Source organism: Tetrao urogallus (assembly GCF_951394365.1).
Source record: "Tetrao urogallus genome assembly, chromosome: 5".
Classification (NCBI taxonomy): Eukaryota; Metazoa; Chordata; class Aves; order Galliformes; family Phasianidae; genus Tetrao; species Tetrao urogallus.
Window position 1 is genome coordinate 30,656,704 of NC_136818.1, and position 26,367 is coordinate 30,683,070.

Consider the following 26,367-nt stretch of genomic DNA (forward strand, 5'->3'; position numbering starts at 1 on the left):
GCAGCCCTCATAAAATACGTAATGAATACGTAATAGTTAATGTATGTAACTAATTATTTATTAACATTATTAATATTATTAATATTTATTTATTTATTTATTTTAAATTAAGCCGTAAAAAAAAAAAAAAAAAAGTGACAAAACCAGTGGGGTATTTAACCTTGTTTTGTGAAACTAATTTATCAGTCTGGTTCAGAAGCAGTGGGTGCAGTTTGTAGTGATATCTCAAAGTGTTTTTCGGAGATTTTTCGTGAGACTTTGTATTGAAAACGTTCACAAATGTATGTGCTGAGAAAAACAGATGACATGAATAAGATGTAACTGTGAGTGGAGGGATATCTCTGCTCCGCTACACAGATTTCACTAAAGGAGTCAGGTAATGCCATATAACCCTGATCTCTTCATGTTTTTCCAAGCATTCCAGATTTTGAGGTTTCTCTTTGCCATTTCTGTAAAAGGGATTGGGCCAAGAGAGCGGTTTGTGCACACCATGTGCCTGAAGCATCTTCCATTGCTGCCAAGTCAGTTATGTGGCGTGGACAAGTCCTGTTTTGTTTTTCTTGTTTCTAAGCAGAGAAGCTGACAAGGTAGGCAAATCTGGATGTGGATCTTCTTGCATCCCATCAAAAATTGCAGAGACATCTTAACCTTGGGGATTTGGGTTTGAATCTGAATGCTCTCCTTCTCTGAGCCTTGCAAAAAAAATCTTTTAGATGAGAGAATTTGATTCAAGCTCAATTTCATTTCAAAGCAATAAGTGTGAGTTGCACATGGTATAAAATGCTGTGAATATCAGATGCATACATTGAATGAGAAGTCCTGTGATAACTTATTCCATATGTCCTAAAGGAAATGCACCTATTTCTCTACAGCCTTTTCTTTCTGCTTCAGTTGTAAGTGTAGCGAATGCAGCAGCTGTAGTATTCTTAACACTAAATAAGAGAGTTACAGTACTAGGTCTGACAAGGAGATGTTGCATATACTAAAGGCTTGGCTTGGAGTGCTTCAATGGGTCCAGCATGGGCCCATGGGCATGGAAGAGAAGTCAGTCAGTCAGTCACATTTTCACTGCTCTGGTTGCTTTTTCTCTAGGATAAGCTCTGTGCTGCAGCTGGAATGGTCTTGGCTTGACATAGCTTTAATGGGCACAGACTACATGGAGCTAGGAACACGTAGTCTGGCTGTGGTCTGTGACCTTGTTCTTTATGTGCAGTCTGCCTGTTATTGGAGTAAAGCTGGGCTTTATAATATGGGCTGCTCAAAATCAAAGGGCCATTAAAACACCACCACTTAAAAAGCTTTATATAATACACTTGAGTTAAGATGTTGCCTATATTGGAAGCTTTAGCTTGCAGGAGAAAACAGAAAGCTTCTGACAGCTGTGGCTGAGGCTGTGGGTTTAGGATCCAGTGGACGACTGGATTATGAGAATCACTCAGTAAAGGCAGCATCTGAAGGAGCTGTTTGTGCTGTGGTCATAAACACAGCCCAGCGAGGCTGCCTTCAGTCTGAGAGTGAGTGATTTTCAGGCAATCTGAAGACTTCTTTAATTTTCTTTTCCTTTTGTTATGCCCTTTTGTTATGTCCCCTCTGCTGTCCCAAGCTCTAGGAATCACCAACAGCACTTTTGTGGCATGTCTGGCAGCCACCATCCCCTCCAGGGGAGCAGTGTTGTGATGGGCATGTGCACAGCAGCAAACCCATGAGCTGTTTTTGGCTTCCTGTTGCTTCCTAAGGCATGTGTCTTCATGGGCACTGCAGCCTTAGCACTGCTTTTAAGTAGAGCAGGGAAGGCTGGTACTTACTCTTCAAAGGGACAGAACTTAAATCTACCAGAGCTATCAAGGGATCACTTTGGCAGACGAATAGTATGTGTCCTGAAGCACAAAGTGGTTGTACGACCTCATTATTTGGGACAGTGTCATCAGATGGATTCATGCTTCTGCTCAGGATGATGTGATTTTAGCAGATTACCTCCTTACATCTTCTACTTGAGTGTTAAAGATATCAGCCACTACTACTGCCAACGATGGGATTGCTTGTTGAAGATGAGGAAAATAAATAAAATAAAAATAACATTGTGCTATGTTAAAACAGTGTGTTTTTTTGTTTGTTTGGTTGGTTTTTTTTACAAAAAACTGTTTGATCAGTACATTGATATATCTATCAAGTAAAATCCATGTAGAAGTTCAACATTTCTACTTTCCACCTGTTTTCAAAGAATAAAGGGAGAATGAGTCACTCTGAATGAGCTGGCTGTCACCTACAATTGGACTTTTGCTAATTTCTATTAAATAAGCTTATGGCTGCTTTAGAAATTTAAGAATTGTACAGCATAACCACAGTGCAAAAAGATAAGCTTAAGAAATGCGTTAATTAAAGGTACACCTAGGAATTAAGTTATTTTCTAGCCTTTCAGCATCTGGGTCAGCTTTTGCCTCTTGACTCAAGCCCCCTGAAGTCATGTAGTCTAGGGGAAGAGAGGGGCACCCAGCTCAAACTGGTCCTCATTAGCTGGTGTTATTTCAGTCTGCAGTCACCTGTTCTTCCTGACTCCATGAAACAAACCCTTGTTCTGTCTGACTTTTTTTCTGCTAGCGAGCCCACCAAGATAGGAGTAAGCATGTTTTCTTTCTCCTCTCTTTTCATTCAGGTCCACGAATTAGCATTTTGTTCTGTACCTGTGTACACATGCACTCTTGGCTCCAGCCTATTCTTTTCCTTTATAGTCTTCTAAAATGCCTTGTTAGTACTATCAGGAAGAAAAATAAGTGTATTCTTTCCTGCTAGGGTCATAACCAAACTCTTTGTAGGACCTTTCTCCAAATACTGGGCCATTTTCTTTTGAGCACTGCATCATCTATCCAACAAGCACAGCTGGGCTTTATGGTTTCACTTCTCCAGGCTCTGGCTCCTTTCCCTTTGCATCTTTTCATGCAAGGTAAATATGAGTTTCTTGACACTAAATCCGGTTGCTGTTGGCAGGCCACAAACTGCAGCCCCAGAGCTGAGCTTAGTTGTGCCTTTCAGATTTAGTGATTTGCAGGTGCCAGAGTGTTTCCCATTACAGGGGAACGTGTGACCTCAGCCTGCCAACAGCAGCTCTGCTTTTCCTGGTCACCTTCCACTGAGTGATTCCCTGCAGAACCACGGTCCACAGAGCTACAAAATTGTATTCATTACTGGTACTGTTTTACTGTCAGAGTAAACTTTTATCTGTCCCTTTATTTATGGCACCTGCCTCATGTACTGACTGAGCTTTCTCTCTTTACAAGTCCCATCAATCTTTGGAAAGACTGTCAGCCATTTTATCTATGAGGACATATCCCCCTGTTTCTTTTTTTTCTTTATCATTATTCTTTTTTTATTTCTTCTGTTTGTTTTCCTCTGGAACAGATGAAGAGCATCAGCAGGTTCTTTACAGAGGCAATCACCCTTCTCCTGCAAAACCCATAGGAACTGTTCAGTGTAGGTGGCTGGACCATAAAAAAACATATTGAAGACAGTAGAATTATAGAATCACCAAGGTTGGGAAGGACCTCCAAGATCATCCAGCCTGAGTGTCCACCAGTCACCAGTATTTCCACACTAACCCTTGTTCCTCAGTACAACATCTCAATGTTTCTTGAACACCTCTGGGGTCAGCGACTCCACCACCTCCCTGGGCAGCCCATTCCAGTGCCTGACCACTCTTTCAGAGAGGTAGTATTTTCTAATGTCTAGCCTGAATCTCCCCTGGCACAGCTCAAAGCCTCTAGTCTTACTGCCAGTTACATGGGAGGAGAGGCTGATCCCCACCTCACCACAACCTCCCTTCAGGTAGTTGTAGAGATCAATAAGGTCAACCCTGAGCCTTCTCTTTTCCAGGCTGAACAATCCCAGCTCCCTCAGCTGCTCCCCATAAGACTTGCGTTCCAGACCCCTCACAGCTTCGCTGTCCTTTTCTGGACAGGAATTTTCAGGGCCTCCGTGTTCTTTTTGTAATGAGGAGTCAAAACTGAACACTACACTCAATGTGCAGCTTCACCAGGGCTGAGTAAAGGATTAACATTTCCTTGCTCCTGCTGGCTGCACTATTTGTGATACAAGCCAGGATGCCACTGGCCTTCTTGGCCACCTGGGCACACTGCTGTCTCATATTCAGCCAAGCATTGACCAGCACCATCAGGTCTATTTATTTCTTCCACACAGTGTTTCTGCCGCTCTGCCCCAAGTCTGTAGTGTTGTCTGGGGTTGTTGTGGCCAAAGTGCAGGACCTGGCACTTGGTCATGTTGAACTGTATCCTACTGGCTTCAGCCCAGTGATCCAGCCTGTCCTCTGTAGGGCCATCCTACCCCCAGGCAGATTGACACTTTCTGCCAGCTTGGTGTCATGTATGGAAAGGAAAGTACAAATGCTATATTTGGATAGATTTTCCAGACTTCTTACATGGTAAATTTGCCTTTTCTCACACCATGATTTTGGTGCCCATCTGGCATGTGGGAGCACAGCTCTTGCAGCAGGTAGAGCAGTGTCCATGTGCTGCTGTCATAAGAAACCAGTGAAGGGGAAGGCACTCCAAGATTAAGGCACCTCTTCTTAGAAGAAACACTTGGGACTGATCAGGAGAGGAAGACAGCTTCTCAGGCGCTCAGGCTTGCACTCACAGTTGTTATAGGCTGATAGTGGAATGTACTGGGATTGGCTGAGTTAGCAGTGTTTATCAAATAACTTCAGCTTACTAATGAATTGATTACATGCATTGAAGGCTGGCAAATAACTTTATAAAAAAGAAAAGCTGTATGTTTTCTTGATGTATACTGTCTTTTCTTTGTGAGTTAGCCAGAAGATGTTAGAACTATATTAGTGGGCTTATCCTTACCTGAATTCCCACTGGTTTTATTATTGCAGAAATGCAAGGGAATAGGGGGAGATAGGAAAATGCCGATGCACGGCACGGTGATCATCTCATCAGGCTGAGTTGGCCCCAGGCAGTAACAGAACTAACAGAACTCACACATTCCATCAAGAAGATGAAAGATTTTTCCTTTCATTAATGCCCAGAGCTGGGGTTTGGATCTGAGAAGCAGTAGTGTGGACTTTGGCTGCTGGTCTTTCAGCTGCAAGCTGCACAAATAGGTGTTCCCATCCAGCAAGCACAGTCTGGCTCTCATCTTCTTCTCATCTGAAGGGAGAAACAAAAGTGAATGTGTACAAATGGAGAAAGAAAATAGTGAGCATGGCTTTCCTGGAATTCTATGAATGCTCCGATATTTCTGTTCTTGGTGTGTCTCATAATGACACCTGTGGTTTCCCTCACCTTTAGGAGGTGACATTGCTTTATTTGTTCACTTTTTTTTTTTTTTTTTACTGTGTAGCTTAGGTTATCTGTTAAGAATTAGAAGAAGACAGATTAGTAAAGGTGTACTCTTAATTACAGTTGTTTTTGACTTACAGTTAGATTTTGTGCAGTAGTGTGTTTCACTTTTCCTTTTATGTTTCTGTTACCTTTTTCTTTATCCTCTTCCTTTTCCTTTTCCTTTTTCTCTTACTGTCAAGAGCAATTACATAGAATTAGTGATGAGTCGCAGTGCAATTACCCACTGGTCTCTGCAAGTGAAGGCTGCAAGATCTCAGTATGAGTCATCCTTGGATGAAGTGGACATATCTCCCAGTGTGCCGAGGTCTGTGCTGTGCAAAGCAACTGTCTGACTTGTGTTGCTCCTCATATTTCCATAGGGTCTCTTTCCCCACTTAAATTCTGCCTTAAAGATTGGAAGGTTGGCAGTTGGTGGTGGCTAAGATGTTTGCTTTTCCCTGCTCGATTCATTCTCCTCAGCCTTCAATGGTTTCTAGGATAACCAAGGAAACAAGGAGCCATACTTAGAGTGGAATGATGAATTGCTCCAGAAGAGTAGCCTTGGTTTTTGCTGTTTTATGTTCTTGATGTGCTTCTGATGATGATTGAACATATAATGGGCATTTGGAGTGAGCCAAAGGGTTTGCTCACAGTATTGAGTAATACGAGGATATATAGTTGTGTGGAGCCAGCCAGTGGTTCCCTCATAGGCTTTCAAGCAAGAAAATTTGAAATGCCTGTGGGGTGGGAAGCAGTGTGCCTGTTGTTCCCCTTAAACCACAGTTGTCTGTTTGCATTTGAATCTCCTGAGCTTGCATCTGCGTAGGGCTGAGTTTTACTGTGTCAGTTGCCTCTAAGTATTTATTCGTGGTGCTGAATTAAATGATCGTAGCAAACTGTTAAAAGACCATTAAAACCCAACGCAGAAACATGAGCACGTCTTACTGAAGGGTTTTCTTGCTTTCAGTGCAGTAGTGCTCCTGGCCAGTGCATAGTCCACATCTCAGAGCCCCAGTTTGCCCCACAGGACTGGGTTTTAGGTGGGGGTGTGGGTTGGGGTGCCAGGAGGGTGCCAAATAGCTTCTCACCTTGTCATTGGTCTGACACATCTGGGACTTGCTTCCCTGTGGTTCCCCAGCTTCTGCCCATGGAACTGGTTTGGCTTTCCCAGGTTGTTCTTCCCTGTGTGCCCCAAAATGAGCTAGTGCATATGCAGGGGTTGTATGCACAGTTGTTGGCTACATCTCTCAGATGGACTACCATTAAGAAGCAGAGGAACCCCTAGCTGCTGAGAACAGAGCCAAGAGACCTGTTCTGAGTCTGAGAAGAGTAACCAATGTTTTCTTGTGAGACAGCTGGTTTAATAACGATTGGTTTAGCTTAAAGATATCAACTGTACATTAAAATTGAGCATGCAGTTTAGAAGAAATTCAGAGGCACTCCAGCTTCTTCTGGAGAGGATAGACAGAGGGAGCTGTAAATAGGGTGCAGATGTGGCTCCTATGGTCATTTGCTAATGTCGGGGCCTTTGTCCTGCTCAGAAGAAATCATTTTGAATAAACTGCTTGTAACTGGTTACTAAATGTAATGAAATCATTGACCCTTACTTGCTGAATCATGAATCAGGAGTGCAGCAGTCTTGATTCTGTAGCTCATGCTTGTCCACGGATTTATGTGTTCAGCACCAGTACAAGGTAGAAAATGACTAACTTGCTCCTAAATGGGTGACACGTAAATGGGTTTATACCAAAAGATACTTGCTGAGCAGTTCTGAGAGCTAAGCTTCCATAGAGGCAGAACAAACTACGCTGCAAGCTGTTCTTACTGATCTGGAAGTATTTCTGATTTTTTGCTATCAATGGATTACACGTTCCTGATGCTGATCGTGAGTTTACAGCTCTTGTTTTGTAAGGGGGTATTAATTAGCTTCTGAATGGCAATGCAGCACGTCTGCTGTAAGCATGTGGGGGGAGATAAGAGGGTGAAGTAAGAGCGGTGAATCCTGCATGACTTCCTTTCACTGCCAGATAGTTCTAAAAAAATGCAAACAGGAGGAAGATTTCTATTGCAATCTTCCACTCTTGGGTAGACAACAGTTTTAAAATAGTAACGCAAACTTAAGTTTATCATTAAACCTTTGGGGCAGCTTGCATTGCATTGCCTTTTTCTCTTACACCTTTTTGGCCACTCTCCTCTTACATTGAATTTGATATAAATGCATTGCTATTGATGGACACTAGTAATTGCACAGAATAAATACCACTGATGGTAATCACAGAGCCTTCCTGCTGAAGTCCTTTTGGCTGTGCAATAAGGTGGGCTTCTCCTCTTCCCACTCGGAGAGATACACGTGGATGAAAACTAAGCACAAAGCAATGGCTCTATTACATTATTGTTTTCCAAACTGCTGATAAATGCAATTGTCCAAATAAGGAGAAGGTAAATAAGAGCACTGAAATGAATGCGAGGCTTATAATGAATCCTTGAAGGGTTAGGGCTAGCATGTTTTTAACCTAGAAAGAAGGCCTGGAATTTGTCATATGGAATAAGCCAATGCTCTTTGAGTGAGGAAAGGTAACTGCAGTGTGAAGCAGTTGTAGTTGTTCAAAGTTACCTGTCTGAACAGAAGTGCAGATTAGCATTAGAATTTGTATTGGGTTATGATGGATCCCAGCGCCCACATCCGTGGGCATACTGTGCTTCACTGCCCATGCCTGCTCTTTTCCAGTTTGACCTCTGTGATGCTCTAGGAGCGTCAAACACTTAAAATGCAAAATGGAGCACAGAGCCAATTAAATAAAGTGGCCTCAGATTTCCCCAGGGAGCAAAAGGATCCAACGGTTCATGGTGAAATTGCTTCCATCCTTTCTGCCTCCCAAATTTTGCTTCTGCACAGTGAGAAGACAGGAAGATGCATTTCTTTGTGACCAGAAAGTAAACAAATGAGAAAGATGGAAAGGAGTATTCATACCACTTCTCTCCTCTGAGCTGCAGGGATCCATATCCCCTGCGTACTTACTGTGTGTGTGTGTGTGGTTTGTATCTTACTTTCTGTTAATCAGGAATACACCACTCTGGGCATGGCTCTGCTGTACTTTGGCTGTGCATGTGGACCAGGAGCTGATGGATTAGTTGATGGCAGTGCTAATTCAGCAGTCCACGTTTTGCTTTTACAGCTGCAGGGTTGCACAGGTGAGCCACCTTGTTCTGGCTGATGGTTATGACAACAGGAAGAGATAAATGTGCTCTCTGGATGTAGCAGCTCCTGCAGGCTTGCCAATGAACTATTGCCTTCTCTTTCCCTTTCCTTTCTTCCTACATCAGCAAATAAAACCAGTCCATAAAACACAGCAAGCACATCTCTGCCGCCCAACAAAGCAGCGGATGCTAAAAACCTGCTCTTAAAGTGTGTCCATCTAAGCTGTTAGATGGCAATTAACATGCCAGAGTGCTTGGACTGATGTTTCTTGGGGGTGTGCTTGAGGTTTGTACACCTTATTCTGAGATGTGCGCTCGGTGGCCCATCTGCGCACATTTCTATATTGGGATTTTTACTGGCATTTTTATTCCTCTGTATGAATCCTGCCTTCTCAAGGTATATGAAGTAACATTTGCTCCAGTGTTAGCCTGCTTCAGGATCACCTGGTGACTGAAGCCAGGAAGTGTTCTGCTGTACATGGTCATTTGGGATTTAGATAATGCTGGAAATGGTGAGCCCTACTCTTGTAACTCTGCTTCTGTTTGTGAAATCCTGTCTTCTCTGTATTTGTTGAGATTTGTGAAAACAACTCAAAGGACTGCTCCTGCCTGGTTCTAGGGCACCTCCTTCAGTTAATTCAACATGGATAGATAAGTAAATGCCACCCAGAGGCAAGCACAATGCTGGCAGAGGATGGCTAGGTGGCCAAAAGTGACCACTAGCAACCTAATTAATGTCTGCTCCTCCACTGAGGGAGAAGAAGGCATCTGCACTTTGCAAGAGCCTTCTCCATGCAACCTTTTCAATAACCCTAATCCCAGTGGTGGATTCCAAGCCAAGAATTAACAACACAACCAGCTCCTGAAGTAGGAGGCATGTAGCCAGCACCCTCCAGGGATGGGCCTTCAGCTCTCTCCCAGAACAGCTGGGTCACACACTGCCTGGGAGCCTCGAAGGTGAGATGAAATAGCTTTAAAGGTGTCAGTTCCTCTGAAATCTTTGAACTGCTTGTGCCTTGGATTTCCTGACCCTGTCGATGTTGGCAGTGGGGAAGGCAGGAGGGAACTCTTGAGTAACTGAGAGTGGTTCTGCTTTTGTCAGCCAGCTCTCTCCTTATTAGTGGCTCAGTGTGACATCACTTGCTTTCAGACCTTGTGGCTGAGCTGGCAGTACAATGAGCCACCTCCCTGCACTTTGGTTGGCAGTCATTCAGTCCTTATTTGCAGCTGATGGGTGCGATTTAAGGCTGTTTAGGCTTGTATCCTGCACTGGTGCTGAGCCATCATTGTGGTTTTCTCAGGGTAGACCCATGGTAAATCTCTTACTCTGCAGTAGCCACAGCCACTGATCTGCTCATTTTGAGTAATGAGGTGCAGGTACAAGTACACTTATTTTACATTTGCTGCATAAAATTGACATCTTATTTGAATGCCATTATTCTTTCCTGATCAGCTGCTACCACTTGAAAGCATCCTAGGCTTTTGACATGGGAGGTTTTTTTTCCCCATCCTGTGCTAAACTAGAGGACTCTTCATCCATGGAAGGAAATCTCAGCATGCTGTGCTGGGACATGGTCTCATGGTCATCACAAGTGGTGATGGCATTCACTTTTGCTCTGCTTTTCTTGCTTGGAGGATGCTAAACCGAGCAATGCCTTCAAGTAATACATGCCATGCTTCTGGAGCATAGAAGCGCCCCTGGCTTTGGGAGGCAGAGGATACAAATCCTTTGCTGAATTGTCTTCTCTTTCAAAAGGGGAAATCATGCTGGAGGAGGATCTATTCAATCATGGGATCATTGAGAGGAGAGATCTTACCCATCCAGAGCACAATAAATGTAATTGTGATTTTAGGGAGCACAGCTGAGGATCGTCCTACAGGTGAATCTGGAGTATGCTTCTCTGTGAGCTGATTTATACCATATTGATGACAAATACAACACACTGCAGAAACTCAATCATCATCTGCATTTCTGACTCTGTTCAAGGCAGTTTTCCAACTACTGGTGTTCAATATAACATGATATACTTGTTATTAAAAACCTGGAGGAGCATTAGAGCAATTATGTGTTGCAGGAGGAAGGCAACCACTTGGAGAAAAGGCTTTATTCAAACTGCTCAGAAAGGGGGAAATTGATAGATCCCCTTGGGAAATAAGTGGGAGTTAGTCCTTGAACATACACTGATGTTCCTCTGAATAAGGGTAAATGATATCCTGCAGAGCATGGTCTGCATGGTGGGACCCTCTCTGGATTTTTTCTCCTCCTTTCTCATCTCCCTGTGCAGAGCCAAAATACAAAGAAAATGAGATTTGTGGGTGGCTCTGTGTTTCTTCTTTTCTGAATCTCTTGACCATAACCATCAACTAGGTGCACCTTGTTTCTTAATGCTTCTGCACTTTCAGTCTTCAGCCTCTGACTTCAACCTGGTGTGAATTTCTCTGATTTACACTGTTGTATGTCTTCACCTGAACTTCCAGCACTTTTGTGTGTTTTGTTTTTTGGTGAAATAGGGAATGATGGTGTGACAGTGGGGCACAGAATGCAAGTACTTGGGAGCCAGGAAGCTTTTGGTCAGGAAGAAGTAAATATGAACCGAAAAAAAGCTGAAATCTCCCAGCAGTGAAAGAGATGTGGATTGCCCAAGTTCAGCGGGAAGCTTTGAGCTGTGGCATGGTTCAATATCCATCAGCATCTGCAGGGTGCTCCCATGGGATGCGGGCATCAAGGCAAGTGTTTGCCATGGGGAAGTGATTCCAAAGATGTCAACCCTGCCAAACCAAAACTGCTCTGATTCTGTTGCCCTATGCATTAGCTCATGATCCATTTGGTTTTAATGTTTGTCCCTTATGCTTATCAAGTATGGACCTTGCTATTTGGATGGGAATGCCTGAACTGGCTTCTAAGAAAAACTTGTTTCATTGCCCCATGTAAGGTAAAGCTGCTGACCATGAGCTGAAAAATTGTCTGTTGGGCAGCTCATCAGACCTGTCCGCTGTGTTTTCTGAGATTGCATGCCCAGGGACAGCAGCATTAGATTTTTTTTTTCCCTCCCACTGCCAAGAGGCTGGTGACAGAAGGCAGAAGCAAAATGGGATTTGCCAGTCTATATTACCTGGCGAGTTAATGTCGGTGCAGTGGTTCTGGCCTCTCTCTGATGTCTACAGGCAGTAATAAATCACATTTGATCGAGCTGAGACAACATGCTGATTTGCAAACATGAAGTAACATCTAATAAAAGTCTGCATTTCAGATTCTTAAAGAACAGCCTTTGGATTAACCTGGAGTAGTGCAGGTCGCAGCTGTGAACCCAAGCTCGCCACTTGGAGTTCAGTGTATACTTTATGTATGCAAAACTAATTAAAACTCCATTTGCTTCTCTTTCCAGAAGAGACTTTTCAAATACATTTGACTCAGGAATCATGTCTGTCTATACCGCAAGGTGTTTCTCATCTGGTAATTTTCCCATTTGTCAGCTTTGATTTCACACAAGAGCTCGTAGCACAAAGCAATCTTTTTGCCTCACAATGATCACCCAGCAAGCCTCACGAGAATCAGCGTTCTCACCTCAGCATTTCAAGCATTGTACAAAACATCTCTGAGCATTTTCACAGCCCTTTTGGCTGTCTGCCCATGGAGGAGAGGAACCATGATCATAGCGTTTGCCCTTTAGCCCCATCTACACCTTTTTGGATATCCATTCCCAGAAATGCTTCTCTCCCGTATCCTAAGCTTTCTCTTTCAAAGTGCAGCATAGTATCATATATGCATACTTCTTTCCGTTCCTTGTCATGGTTCAGCAAAGGTGCATTTTGCACTTCTGGTGCTCGGTTGGTGCACATTTTTCATACTGGTGTGGCTTTGGGGTGTTGGATCTTTCTAGGGCACAATGAGGATGAAGAACAGGATTAGTAAAAATCAAACTGAACAGATGATTTCCAGTTGCTTACAGTGCTTTTAAGAAAAGTCTAGGTCTTAGCTAATTTCAGTATTAATTTGGAAAAAATGAGGCTGCATATGACTATGGAGGCCCCACTTAACGAAAGTGGTCTGGTGCCTGTGCTCCAGTTTCTGTGCATGGAAGGTGCCTTTTTGGCCTTACATCCTGCTCTTGCCTGAGCCTACAAACACACTGTGCATTTTTGCAGCATTCATGAGGTCTCTTAGCAGAGTGTTTTTCTTTGCTTCCCTGAGAAGCAAGTAAGGCAAATACACAGCTCTGCACGAGGAAAGGAGGAAGGAGGAGGCTGAGTTATATATCAGTTTCTCTCACTTCCTGCTTTTTATTCTTAAAACCCAGTGGCCTACTAGAGCTCACAGACCACAGATTTCTTCCGAATTTCTGACTCCTTATTGTGCTCCAGAACAGACCCTTGTTTCTATTCCAACATCAGGAACCAGGAGAGGGCAATTGCTTGCATCAGCCGAAGAGCAGGTAGCTCTGGGAGTTATGTTGTGTACAGTATGCAGGGAGATGGGATCTGGGGCAGTGCTGAGCAATACAAGAGCAACAAATGGAGGTTGTTAGGTACACTATCTGCACTAGGGTATTTTGAAATCTGGATCAGCCTCATATGAGAGAATCCCTGAGGAGTCAGCAGTTTGGTTGCTCTTGACACTTTTTTGTACTCTTTGTTCTTGTCTTGATTGTTTTGGATGGTTTTTGTCACGCTTGACATTTTTCATAGGATTTATGCTGAGCTAGAGATGCTATTTTCCCTGCTCTCCCACGCAGAAAATGTTGCAAACTGTCCTTCCTTCACGTACAATGCTTTTAAGGTCTGGTTGACGTGCTTCAGTTTGTTCTGGACGTGCTTGGGAATCCAGCGGTGCTTCTCGTGGTGGTAAAGTGTTTTGTTTCATGGAAAATTATCTGATTTGGAAAAAATGGTTGAGAATGAGAGAAGTTGCTGAGTTGTTGGCACAGGATGAAGCCTGAGCTTCCACCCAGTTCCCAAGCCAGTAGTCTGCATGGTTCAATCTTGCTCCAGGTATTTAGTTACCACAAGAACAAGGAATAAGACAGCAAGGATCAGTGAGGAGTGCTGCTTTGGGAGCTTGAGAACTGCTCTTGTATATAGGTAACCTTGGCTTCTGAGCACTGTGTGGGATGAGGCCACATTTCCAAAGAGAGCAGCTGTAGAAATATCTCTGCCAGGCCAGAGCACTCCCAGTCTGGGGACAGTGCTTGCTTCTCTAGCTCTGAGGGCAGAGCTGAGCAAGGGACATAGCCTGCCCATCTGGTGTCCTGCTCCTGTGAAACCTGGTGCCTTTGATTTAGTCCCATGATGTCTCTTTCGGGACCATGGCTAGGATCAGAGGCTGGAAAACCTTCTCATCCAAGATTTGTCTTGAGCAATTTGCATTTTGCAAAGTATGATTTCCATTTAGAGCTGTATGTGTTTGGCATTTTGTGTTCCAAGCCATATTCACTAAGTACTTATATGTGGGTAGACAACATATATAAGCGTAGAATCACAGAACAGCTCAGGTTGAAGGGGACCTTAAATTTCATCTGGCTCCAACCCCACTGCCATGGGATGTGCAGGGTTGAGAGCCACCAGACCAGGCTGCACAGGGCTCCATCCAGCCTGGCCTCAGGGACCTCCAGGAACAGGGCACCCACAGCTCTCTGCGCAAATGGCACCAGCACCTCATCACCCTCCGAGCAAAAGATTTCCTCCTAACCTAAATCTCCCTTCTTTCAGTTTAAAGCTGTTCCCCCTTGTCCTATCACTATCAGGCTGCCTAAAAAGTTGGTCCCACAATAATAAAGGTTAAGAAATAATCAGTGTGTAAATGTTTATCACTTTTTGCCTTTTCTTATTTTTTGTGATTTCCAACTTCTACGTGAAGTGCCTCTTAGTGTTTTTGGTGTATCTGTTCTCTTATCGTTGTGTTTTGAGCACGTGTTTATCCTGGGCAGAAAGGGGGGGGGGGGGGGAGCATGCTTTTGCCATTCAAAGGATCTCAGCCATTGGTTTTGCTCTGTTGTGTTTAATAAGATTGCAACGATTGCATGTCCCACTATCACTTATCACAGTGCATACTAAATGGAGTTTTCATTTTAATTAAAAGAAGAAATTAAAATTGACCGGTTAGTTCCAGCATTTTATAGGTTTATAGCTGGGACTTTTTTTTTTTTTTTTTTTTTTTTTTTTTGGATGACAGTTTGAAATACTTCCAAAATATTTTGAAAAGCCAGGAAATGAAAGCCAGAGCTCTGGAGAGTGTTGTAGCTAGGAAGTAAACTCAGGCTAATCCTGCAGCTGCCTGAGCCAGATGAATGAAACATGCAGGGCATTCAGCAGCAAACTTTGCAGTGTGCTATTCCATGTCAAAATCCCAAAGCATCCTTGTATCCAAAGGGATCTCTGGGTATGCTGATGCAAAGTGCTGGAGTCTCGGGGTGAGCTGGTTGGTGTGCCTGCATGCTGCACAGGTTTCCCACAGCCAGGGCAATAACTGACTGACGGGATGTGTTTGTTTTCACATGGCAGCCTAGTTCCAGCAAAGCCTTGCTCACAGTACTCATGAGTGTGTGGATGCACCACAGGTCATGCTCACAGCAGGCCTGGAGTACCAAAATGAGGTGACTTGTGCCTGTGGGCATTGTGGTAGCAGTGCCAAATCAGGAGCCAAGGTGTGAGTTTGCCATGACAGCAGCACCTGCACAGAGCCGCCTGCTTTGGGGAATGTAGTCTGTGTTTGAGGTTGTTGGTTTGTTTGTTGCTGAGGTTGGGTTTGTTTGTTCTTGAGATTGAAACATATTTTTTATCAAGATAAGACTGAGTTGAATTAGAAAAGCAAACAAGCCCCGTGTTCCCTGGAAAGTGTTCAGTATTTTACCTACCGATAAGCATGCAGCTCATCTATTCTCTTTGGTTGACTTTATTTCACATTCAGCTTCCAAAAGTAGCAGGTCAGCTCCATGTAAGAGTACGGAGCCCATGGCTTGCAAACCAGGGCTCGGGGCTGCACAGGGTGCATTTTATTTGACTTTACCTTCATGTTTTCATTTTCTCTGTCTTCTGAGTCCTCGTAATCCCTCTCTATTTGGGAGAGGCTTCTCTAGCAGCTTTTTTCTGCATTCAGTAGATTTTAAAACAGTCTCACAGTTTCATTGCAAACAAATTCATTATGCAGTGCTTGCCTATGCAAGCTGTGAAACTGCACATACACACCTTTAGTCTAAAACTGTCAGAAGTAATTAAGGGACAAAAGATACTGAGGACAGAAGGGATTCTTGAAGCGACTGATTCACACCCTGCATGACTGTATCCCAACAGTGAGGATGTGGGGACTTAAGGTTGGTAAGAGAGGATGCACGCTCACCAATATACATTTCTAACTATTCTGAGTGGTATTTGAGGATGTGCATCTTTACGTGGGCTGGGTCCTCCAGGCTCTGCCATGAACCTGCCATGTCACCCCTCTAATTCAAATTACTGGCATCCCTTGTGCAGCTGTGCTTTGCTGGGGCTTCTTCGACCTTCTGGTGCTTGGCTTTGCTGTTATGCCTTCCTCTCATCTTGGGTTTGCAGCTTTCCCCAGCTCCTCTCAGCTTCTTCTCATCCTTTCTCTGGAGTAGGTCTGGATTTAAAACCAAGGGGTATTGCTGCTATATGCTTCTCTGGTCTTCTGAGATGTCACATATTAATTCTTTGCCCCCAGCCCTTTTCTTAACAGCAAACACTGAAAATCAGTTGTGTATCATTTAGGATACAGCACTTGCAGAACTCAGAGGTTGAGATTTAAGCTGCTGTTGCAGATGCCAGCTTAAAATGAAATAATTCTGGAAAAAGTCATCCAAAGTTGTCTAATCTTTTCCAAGGAGGCATCTAAAGAATAACTCCATTTTTCTCCATATTCAAAACATTGTCACTACAACTCGCATTGTTGCCATGTTTGGGAACGTGACTTCAAATTTGGCAAAATGTGCTTTTTGTTGTCTTCTCTCTCTACCTATTGCAGTTCTTCTGCAAAACTTACCCAAATTTGGCTAAAAGAAGAAGCATACCAGTGCTTGCAAGGGCTGGGGTGCTGCTGGGGGTCTGGATGGTGACAGGTGGTGGCTTTAGCCCCTTCTCCGATATTTGGTGGGCTCTAGCCCCTTGTCTTCCATTTGGTCATGATTTTAACCTCTTGTCTTTCCTCCTCTTTCCCCCACCTGTGAATGTATCATTTTCTTTGCAGGTATTGCTGAAGTAAATTAAATTCTAAATTGATTCTTGCCTGTTGGATGCTTCGAAGTGAGAAACGTTGCTATATAACACAATAACTCCTGCCTCATCACTGGCTTGGCGTTTGAAATATATTCATTGGTGTTCAGGAAAATCTGCAGATTTTTGGTATCACTGCACAGTCATAGTTTCTAAAGAAAACTAACTAGCAATAATTACTGCTCTGCCTTCAGTAATGGTCCAGCATGGATGCAACAAAGCAGTGAGGAGCCACTCATGAATTCTGCACAGCATCAAGTGGGAATTCCCTCTACATCCTGCTTTTTTTTTTTTTTTTTTTTAAATCATTTAGTGCCCAAATCTGTGTCCTGCTGCCCATGTGCTTGTTACTGAGCTTACACTGAGACTTGCTGTATTATTTTCCTGATTTCTGCAATATGCTGTGTTTGTTTGTAGTCCTTTCTTGTAACTGCAGGGAAAAATCAGAGTCCTACCAGGAGTTTTGGCCATTTGTTTAGGGTTTTTTAGGGTCCAGGACTGATTTGGACTGACACCAATCACTTGAAAAATGATAAAAATATTAAGTCCCATCGGTGTCTCAAAAGCATTGGTAAGACACACAACTGAAAGTAAAGGAAGGCATTGGTCTTTTCGAATGACTCCTTTATTGCCCAGGAGGAGAAAGAAGCAGCAATAGAAATGGAGAGAGCAGCACAAGAAGTTTGCCCATTATATGAATTACATACAGCCTGACAAATTCTTCAAGTCATCTTAATCTGTTTTTCTCTGCACCCGGAAGGAGAAAATGGCCATTTAATTATTAGGATTAAAAATAACCTTACTAACTGAGAGAGTCACATGAGTGCAGTTTGGCTTGTAGTTCGATTTGTTGCAGCACGGATGCAGTTGAGACAGAGGTGCTATTTAGTGTTTTATTGGATGGACTCAATGTGATGAAGAACCATGTGTCTTCATCAAAGCAGAGCAGCCTGGGAGCTCTGCTTATCACTGCACAGGGAAGTGTGTGGGATTTTGGGATGCTCGAGTGGTTGGTTTTGCCCAAGGGTGGCAAAAGAAGGCTGAAGAAGAAGCTGGGAGCCTTCTGTGCAGCTGGGACGTCAGAGCATCTGCTGGAAGCACAGTGTTTTGAACTATTCCCAATTTGTCTGACTTCTTGGTAGCTTTCTGCTGGGAGCAGGCGGGTGGCTCTGGAGTTGCCCTCATGCTGGTCCCGTGTCGCACTTGTGAGAAACCCAAATTGGGGGCACCGTTTGAGGTGCATGTTTTGACCTCATGGGAATATGGAAGAATAGGAAATTGGGGAAAACCCAGGGTTTAGTCACCAAAATGCAGCTGGCTTTTACTCTGGGCAAGTAGTGAAGATGTGAAACTTCTATTTTACTTTATATTCTGTCTACATTAAAAATACCTGTGTGTCCTCCATTGATATTGAATACTTTGTTAAGGCTGATAGAAAAACATATGGTTTGAATGCAGGCTGCACATGCAGCTGTGCTGTAACTGAAATATCAATACTGAATTCAGTAGCACTCAATGCTTTGGCAGAAGCATGGCATTTTTGGATGGTTTCTTCTTGCCATGAGTATCACCTGTATTATATTCAGTATTTGCCTTCTGGAGATGTCAAAGGAAGATGCACATTTCTGTTAATCTCTATGAAATGATCTGTATTGCTTTGCATTTCTTTTGGCTTCTGCATCTGGTTAATGTATCAAAGCAAGCAATTTATTCCCTGCATGGAAGCTGCCCTGCATAGGCTGCCAGCTAAGAACAGCAAAGGGGTGAAATCCCTTCTCTTTAGGGCTGTCAGACCCTGTGTTTTCAAGGGAGGTGACTTTGGCTCATGCTCTGTCGGGTTTATTGTCAGGTGCTTCATGTTCCAGATTGCTTTATTGCATAGCAGGAGAATGGGACACTTGCTCTGGTGCAATCAATTGTAATTAGGCAGCACATTTGTCCTGTAGCATACTGAAGGAGAGGCAGCCATGTTCACTTGCAGGCGTGTCAAAGGTCCAATGTTTTCGCCTTTCAATTGCTTAAAAAATTCCTTCTTATGAGGAATAAAACTAGCCTGAAGGCAAATGTTAAATGAGCATCTAAAATCCTTGTTTCTTAAGCTAGCAAAGTTTTGGTGTTTAATGTTGAATGCCTCCAAAGTTGAACGGTTCTTGTGTAGAGGATCCTTATGGAATTCATCAACAGAAAGTCTTGCTTTTTTTTTTTTTGCTGACAACCAAACCCTAAACCACCTCTGGGGAATGGGAAACATGAACTGTGGTCTTTCTCTTTTTGAGTTAGCCATGAGACTGAAGCAACATGCAATTTGAGCATCTCTGGTTTTCTGCTCAGCTCTGTAGCTGTGCCTTAAAACTCAAAGATAGGATAACCATTCACAAGTCAAATAACTTCAGCCTTTTTGATCCCTTCTTCTGCAAGTAAAACTAGTTTGCTTTAGCTTTAGTTTTGTAGGGCATTGTCATACGTATTCTTGATTGTATCCAAATATTTTGGTGAGAAGTCTCCATACTTATAAAGTTAGTTGTTCAATTTCATCACCATTATGCTTCTCGTGTACCAAGAGAAATGGTTGATGCTGTGAAGGACCGTAAAGACTGCATTCAAACATTGTGGGCAGTATTTTTGCCTTCATCTTGATTCTCAAAGTCTGCTGTGATACCTGGTCATAATGTGGGAAGCAGGCCGTGTGCCGATGGAGGCTCGGATAACACTTCTGTGTCTCACTGCCAGCAGCTCTTTCCAGCCCCAGGGCAATCCTTCCCAGCCTTCATCTCTGCTCCATGGGATTATTGTCTCCTCTTCCTTTTTGCCCTAAGGGGTCGTCCATGTGTGAGGAAGCGTTGACTTATGGCCATGCACCAGAGTGAGCAAACAATGTGTTTTTTATAAATAAGACTTTTTAGGAAAATAAATGGTGCATGGGGGAATATATGCTTTTGACCCAAAGTGGATGATCCACATGGCTTGCTTTGGGAGCACGGTTGCAGCAATGGGGCAGATCTCAGAATGCTTTTGAGTAGTGGTGTTATTTGTGTCCTACTGCTCAGATTTCTTTTCCTTTTCTCTGAAAACGGCTTTGTGAGCTGGAAGTGAGGTACCTCCTTCTCTTTGCTGATGTTTGTTGTAGAGCTGTGGCAGAAAAATCCACATGTGTTTTTGAAGCATTCCAGGCCATGTTTGATGTCCAACATATAAATGTAGGTGGTTCTGGATCAAACAAACCACAAGCTGGTCCTGAGCTGCTTTCTTTCCATTCACCTTTTGCTTTTAAATCCCCCTCGCATGTCTCCTCTTGGCAGGGTTGGCAAGCAGACAGAACAGAGTTGCTGTCCTAGGGTGAAATGCTCACAAACAAAAGGCTCTGTAGGATGTGAGTTAAATAATAGCCATGGGTCAAAGTAATTTTCCTTTTGGTAATAGCTGTGTTATTCACGGATGAGTGTGCTCGGGGATTAGTTGCTTGGTGAAAATGAGCAAAATTGCTCCATGGTTTTCATCTGTGGTGTTGCAGACCTAAACCTTTTTCCTTTTTAATTAAAGAAGAAATGAAGAAAATTTCACCTGAAGTATAATACATGAAGCAAAGTTGACAGTGAGCTTAGTATGCTACTGTTTCCCGACAGATGCTCTACCAAGAAAAGTCAAGCTTTGAAAGGTTATATATGCAAGGCTTTTACAGCTTTTCTGAGGTTACATGCTCCTCTTCATAGTGCTTTCTTTGTCTGAAGGAAATTTTCCCCTTTTAAATAGCCTTTTGTTTTGTTTTTTTTGTTTCTCTTCACACAGATGGGAAGGTTGAAGTGACAAAAGAAGGAGTGAAGCTGTGCACCATGGGACCAGGCAAGGTGTTTGGAGAGTTGGCCATCCTCTACAACTGCACTCGAACAGCAACTGTCAAAAGTAAGATCATTTCTGAACTTCACTGTTGAATGGCTTAGGATTTCCTTGGGAAGCAGGTTTCTCCTCGTCTTCCCTTTGGAGTTGCAGTCTCTGTTAGATGCTGAGCTTGCCAAATTAATTAAACTCTCTGTGGTATGGATTATATTGTTGAATTTAGGAACTATGAGCAGGAGGAAGATAAAAATGAAATGCTTCACTGGGTTCTTTCACTAAGGTTCTCACAGGGCACCTCCTGTATTAAAGCAGTGGTTAATGCTACCATATGTCTGTAGTTTTCTGCATGACAGTGATGCTTACAGTAAGGATCAGAACAAGATATAGGATAGGAGCTTTTGTGCCACTTGATCATGGATCTTGTGTAATTACCCAAGAAACATGGCTGTCTTTTTAGTCCTACTCCTGCATTCCTATCCTCCACCTTATATGCTCTTATTTCAAGCCCTGTGGATGGACACCAACTGGCCAGATGGGGGAAAGGTTTCCCAGCACCTTACTCCACAAATATTCAATGGAAACTTTGGAAGAAAGGCCAGTTTTTTTTTCAGAATGAGACATCGTGTTCCACCTAAACTGACTAAGCCAGCAGAACTGGAAGAAAACTGGATGGCACTGATCCTCTGCACTAAGTCTTTGTCTCTTCTCCTGTGATCAGTTTTGTTTGCACAAAAGCTTGGGTTGCACAATAGAAGGAGGGAAATTATATTACTATGTACACTGTACGTATGTTTTCATTTAAATACAGGTTATGCTTAGTTGAGAGTTCTTGATCTTGAGGATAAGATGAAATCTTTAGCGGAGAGGTTTTATAAGGGGTGGACTATAGTTCTGTGATTTAAAGGTGCTGTAGGAGAAGAGTTAGGACACAGATGGGATAGATCATGAAAGTAATACAGAGACCAAAAAAAAAAAGTGGTATGAAAATAGCGAGGTATGTGAGTCCCTGTTTAGAAGAGAGTCTTTCAAAAATACCTAATTTTTGCCTCAAAAAGAGAGAGAAGAAAGAGGAGCAATAGACAGAAGTGTCAAAACAAGCACGGATAACTGGATGTTTTGGGAAGAACATGATGTTCTCCATAATCCTAAAGAAGCAGACTGACGCACTCTTGCCTGCTTAAACCTCGCCTTTTTACAAGTACTGTTTATTGCAAATAAATCTTTGGCTAACCCACGGTCACAACATTGGCAGCACAGTTTATGCTTCAGAGCAATCCATAATCCCAAATGATGGAACAGATGCTAATAGCACTCAGGTCATACTAAGTCTCAGGGCACAGCCCTGGCCTTGGAGCCCTTCAGATTGCTTTGTGCAGCATGTTAGAATGCTCCCTGTGCCATGCTGCACCAATTGCATATGGAAAGCACTGCACCATGGGTATGGGTGGGAAGCAGCTGCTGATCCACCCTGGCTTCCTGCCTGTGGGTCCATTCTCCTTGCAGTTCTGTGTTTGCATCCAGTGTAAGATCCAGAGGGTTGGTGATGGAGATCCTACAGTGACATGAGGCTGGAGAGGGCACGGTGCTCTGTCAGCACAAGTACTGCATCACCTTGCGCAGTCGCACTGGGTTTTGTGCAGTGTCCATTTGCAACTAGTCTTGCAACTGATATATTATACAGAGATTTTACTACCAGTTCATTTTACTACCAGTTCATAAAGTCACAGAATGGTTTGGGTTGGAAGAGACCTTAAAGATCATCTAGTTGCCAACCACTGTTGGTTCTACTAGAGTCAGTAATATAACATTTCAGAGATCTTCCTTCAGGAAGGTGGTGGTTGTGTCTGTTGTTCTAGTCAGTTCCTCTCCCACTGGCACTGTAAAATTAGGAGTATTCTGCACCTCCTTGGGTTTGCAGTCTCCTTTTTAATGTAACTTTCAGGTGGTTTCTCTCTACTGCAAAGTAAGTTGCAGTTGTAGTTGTAATTGACTTTATGTCCTTAAGGTATAGTGGTGAGCAAGGTCACAGCTCGTTTTTTGGGAACTGTTTCAGCTGGACCTATTTGAGCAGAGCCAGGTCTCTGAGGCATATGGATCAATTTAGGGCATTATTGACTTAAATTGCCGTTGATGCTGCTAATAACCAGCTTCAGACATCTGTTTGTTCTTTTGGCTAAACGATAAATAAATGTCATAAATCTTTAGAAGGGCAAACACCGTCAAATATTGCATTAGGTCTGATGAGAAGTTTGATCATTACAAGGTTTATTTCCGAAGAAATGAACAATTGATGATTATAATGAGAGCAGACACCCACTCAGCAGCGATGCTGGGAGGGGAGAGGTGGAGAGGTGCGTCAGGGGGCATCGTTCTGCTGAAGCGCTTTCCGTCAGGCCTTCCCAATTTTCAGGAGATGGATTTTTATTACCTCCAGTGTCAGAAGTGTGCCTGCCACTACTTCATTACAGGAATGCTACGTATTTCTTCTAAAAAATGAAGTTGCACAAAGAGCGAGCGAAGGATGCATGGTGGTGGTGGGAGCCCAGCGGTGCCTTCAGGCTGTAATGCTGTGCCTTCAGACTGCACTCTGTCCCCTGTTATAACTCGTGTGTGTGTGCTGGTGGATAACCAAGTTTTCAGTGCCATTACCCAGCAGCCTGCCACAGCTCCTCAGCTGCCGTGCACTTGAAGCTTGCAGCTTCAAGGGATCAGTCGCTACGGAAGGTCCTTTGCCTTTTGTCAGTGCTTGAGAATACTTTAAGGTTTAATTGTTCTGAACTGGCTCCTTCTGGTTCCTTGTAACTTCTTGTGAGGTAACACAGGTCTTTTGAAAGCTTGCACTAGAAGAGCTATTGAGGTATTTTTGTAGTGCTATTACAGTCTTAGGTGAAAGCAAGATGGGGTCTGAGGGGACTCATGCTGCTGAGTATTAAGGGCTTCCTCTTATCTGAAGCTTTTGCTTTACACTTCCAGATACTATAGGGAGAATTTATTTTTCTGCTGGAGAGTGCTCGTCTGAAGCACCATCAGAGCTTTCTGAAATGTGGTTGTTCACAAATCACTTCCCCGTGAAAGGGAATCTAAATCCCAGTCACCAGCATATTGCCTTACCTCTATGCAAACTTGAGGCTACTTGTAATGTAAAGCAGAATCATGGACCCTTCTCCCTGGCGCCAACTGATCATTTTATTCAGTGCATTAGAATAAGGAAAAGGGAACCCTACACATGATTATGGATAACTTAGGTGAAAATGACGTGTCGAGTACTCTGGCAGAGAAGCATTCTCTAAATATTTTTACTCATATATTACTTTTTACTCATATATCTCAAATTGCTGTTGGCACCTCTTTGAGGAAGGAGGTTGTGTCTTAAAATATAAGTTGTTAAGACACAACTGTGTCTTAAAATCTGTGTTTTCAGCATTGGTACATGATGTGAGATGGGATGGGGACAGTTCTGTGCCTATGTACCCTGGCTCTCCCCAGCCATCCTGCTCAGTAGCAAACCCCTTAGGTAGGAGGCTTTTTCCCCCCTCCAAACTATGCACATAGTGGATTATTATTTCAGGATTTTGGGGCAGGAAGGTTTGATCCTGGTCACCTGGGGAGTTTGAGGAGCACTATCCGTTGGAAGATCACTTTGACTCCAGCTTTCATCATTGAGTAACAGTACAGAAAGCTGACGGTCTAAGAAACAGATTATTTCTTAAGTTTCAGTCTCTGCCTCTCATAGTAAAACAGAATGAAAGTTTGTATCTTTTTCTGACTTAAACACTCTAACCCAACCCTTGTAAAGTTCACTTGTTATTCTTTTCTCCCTATTTCAGCCTTTTTAACCCTGAAGGTCTGAGGAAAGGCAAAGCCCTGTTTATCCAAATCCTAAGAATCACGAGGCTGAAATAAAAAATTACTTATTTAAATGGAAGGTTGCAAGCTCTGGCAGCATTTTATTTGATTCTCTGAAAAAAATGCTTTGTCTTTCCCATTGTATTGGCTGCATTGATAAATGAGCACAGTGCTTATTTCAGTGCCTGCATGTGGGGCAGCTGCAGCCTGGGTAAAGGGGCGGAGGTGGGTGCTGGTGCTGCCTGCTCTGCTGTGCTACAGAGCACTGAGTGGCCCTGTGAGTTTCTCCTTGTTAGTTTGTTTTAGATTTCAGTCTGTTTCCTCATTTTCTGTAACTCCTTTTTCTTCACCTACTGTTAGGCTGTGAACAAGATGTTAGAAAGCAGTTAGGATTCACTCTCAGAAATGAGAATTGTAAAATCATTGCAGCTACATTTGCAAAACGGAGCTTGGAGAAAAGCAGAATGCTTGTTTTATGGTATAGCTGGTGAGCTAAAGGTTTGCACAGTGAGCCAGACCAGGAAGATTCTTGCAGAGCATTATGACTTTCTACATGCAGTCCTAGGAGAAATAGCTAAAGTAGACTAAAGTTAAACAATTACTTTACAAAAGCTTCTTTTCCATTGTCCTGTAATTCATGTCTCCAAAAATGTTACTGATGCATGAAAACAGGCTAGAGCAGTTCTGATAAATGGGAGAGCTGAACTTCAGTGTGATATAAGGCTTTGCATTGAGCAGAGTTTGATAAACAAGGGCATGCAATAATGGTATTTGCAGCTTATATTAATTTACGGGCTTAGCTAGACATGGCCTTTTCTCAAACTAAGACACAAGAGACTGCAAAGGGTCTGGTTTGGATTCACCACCACGTAAAAGTTTCTTACTCCAGACTATTTCCTGGCACTAATTACAGAAGAATGAGCTGCTTGGTACTAAGACACAGAAAAGAGCAGTTTGTGATTCAGAACTAAAGCAAGCCTTTTCTCTAAAACCACTTTTTCTAAAGTGGTTGGTAACATGAAATTATGTGCTTGGTAACATGAAATTATGCCATGTTTCCTTATGTCTGTGAAACCGTACTTTTAGAAGCTACATTTAGTAGGTAAATTTTAAAGATTTGAGTTTACCTTTCTGTACTGGAGAAATTATTCCCTACATTGGAAATCCAGCACTTCTGGCAAGTTCCCAGTGAAGTGATCTTAAAAAAAGATCTCCCAGTCATGGGAATAAGCCTAAATACCTAATTAGTCTGTAAATGTCACTGCAGCTACTGTTGTTTTCAACTAAGCTGTAGCACTGTCACATGTAATGCTCTCATTTGTAGCAGCAAGGGAATTATTATAAACAGAGAATTCAGTATTAGTGTAGAACAGTGCCAAACCATCCAGACCTTTCTCTTAAAAAAAAAAAAAAAAAAAAAAAAGGGAAACAAATAATTATAATATTACCATTGTTCATTGGAAGTGCATTGGAAGGATGTTTTTGCTCTTAAAGTATCAGAAAACTTGAGTTCAAGTCTTGAGTCGCTGCATCTGCTTTGGTTTGGTATCTTCTAAATTAAGAGCTCTTTCCCTTACTTAGGTTTCTATATTTGTACCTAAAGGAGTTAAGGTAAAGTCTTTAGCTTCAGTAGGATTTCTGATTTGAAATAGCAGCAAGAGAAAGATCTCCAGTTGCATACATCGTGTCCATGAGCCATGAGCTTAAGATGAGCTTGAAGCCTACTTTCACACCCTTGGAAAGCTGTTTCACAGGAGAAAGGTCACTTTCCTTGCCCTCGTTGTGCTCCATGTCTTGGATCCTCACCCAAGGTGCTTTGACCCTGTGCCAAGACCTTTCCCGTGCCCATGGCAGTGCAGAATTAGCATACAGCATATCACCAGTACAAGATTTATTCTCTCCATGGCTAAAGGTCATCAATAGATCTCTT

At 42.9% G+C, this 26,367-nt stretch overlaps 1 protein-coding gene across 2 annotated transcripts in view; it reads left to right on the plus strand.

Moving 5' to 3' along the window:
* PRKG1 (protein kinase cGMP-dependent 1) overlaps positions 1 to 26,367 on the plus strand; it is a gene marked incomplete at both ends in the record, with an annotated part of 385,856 nt that overhangs the window by 122,626 nt on the left and 236,863 nt on the right. For both annotated transcript variants that reach the window (XM_079535711.1, XM_079535712.1), the window contains one exon: positions 20,544 to 20,657. In XM_079535711.1, the coding sequence (XP_079391837.1) occupies positions 20,544 to 20,657 (114 nt within the window). The remainder of the gene's footprint in view (positions 1 to 20,543; positions 20,658 to 26,367) is intronic.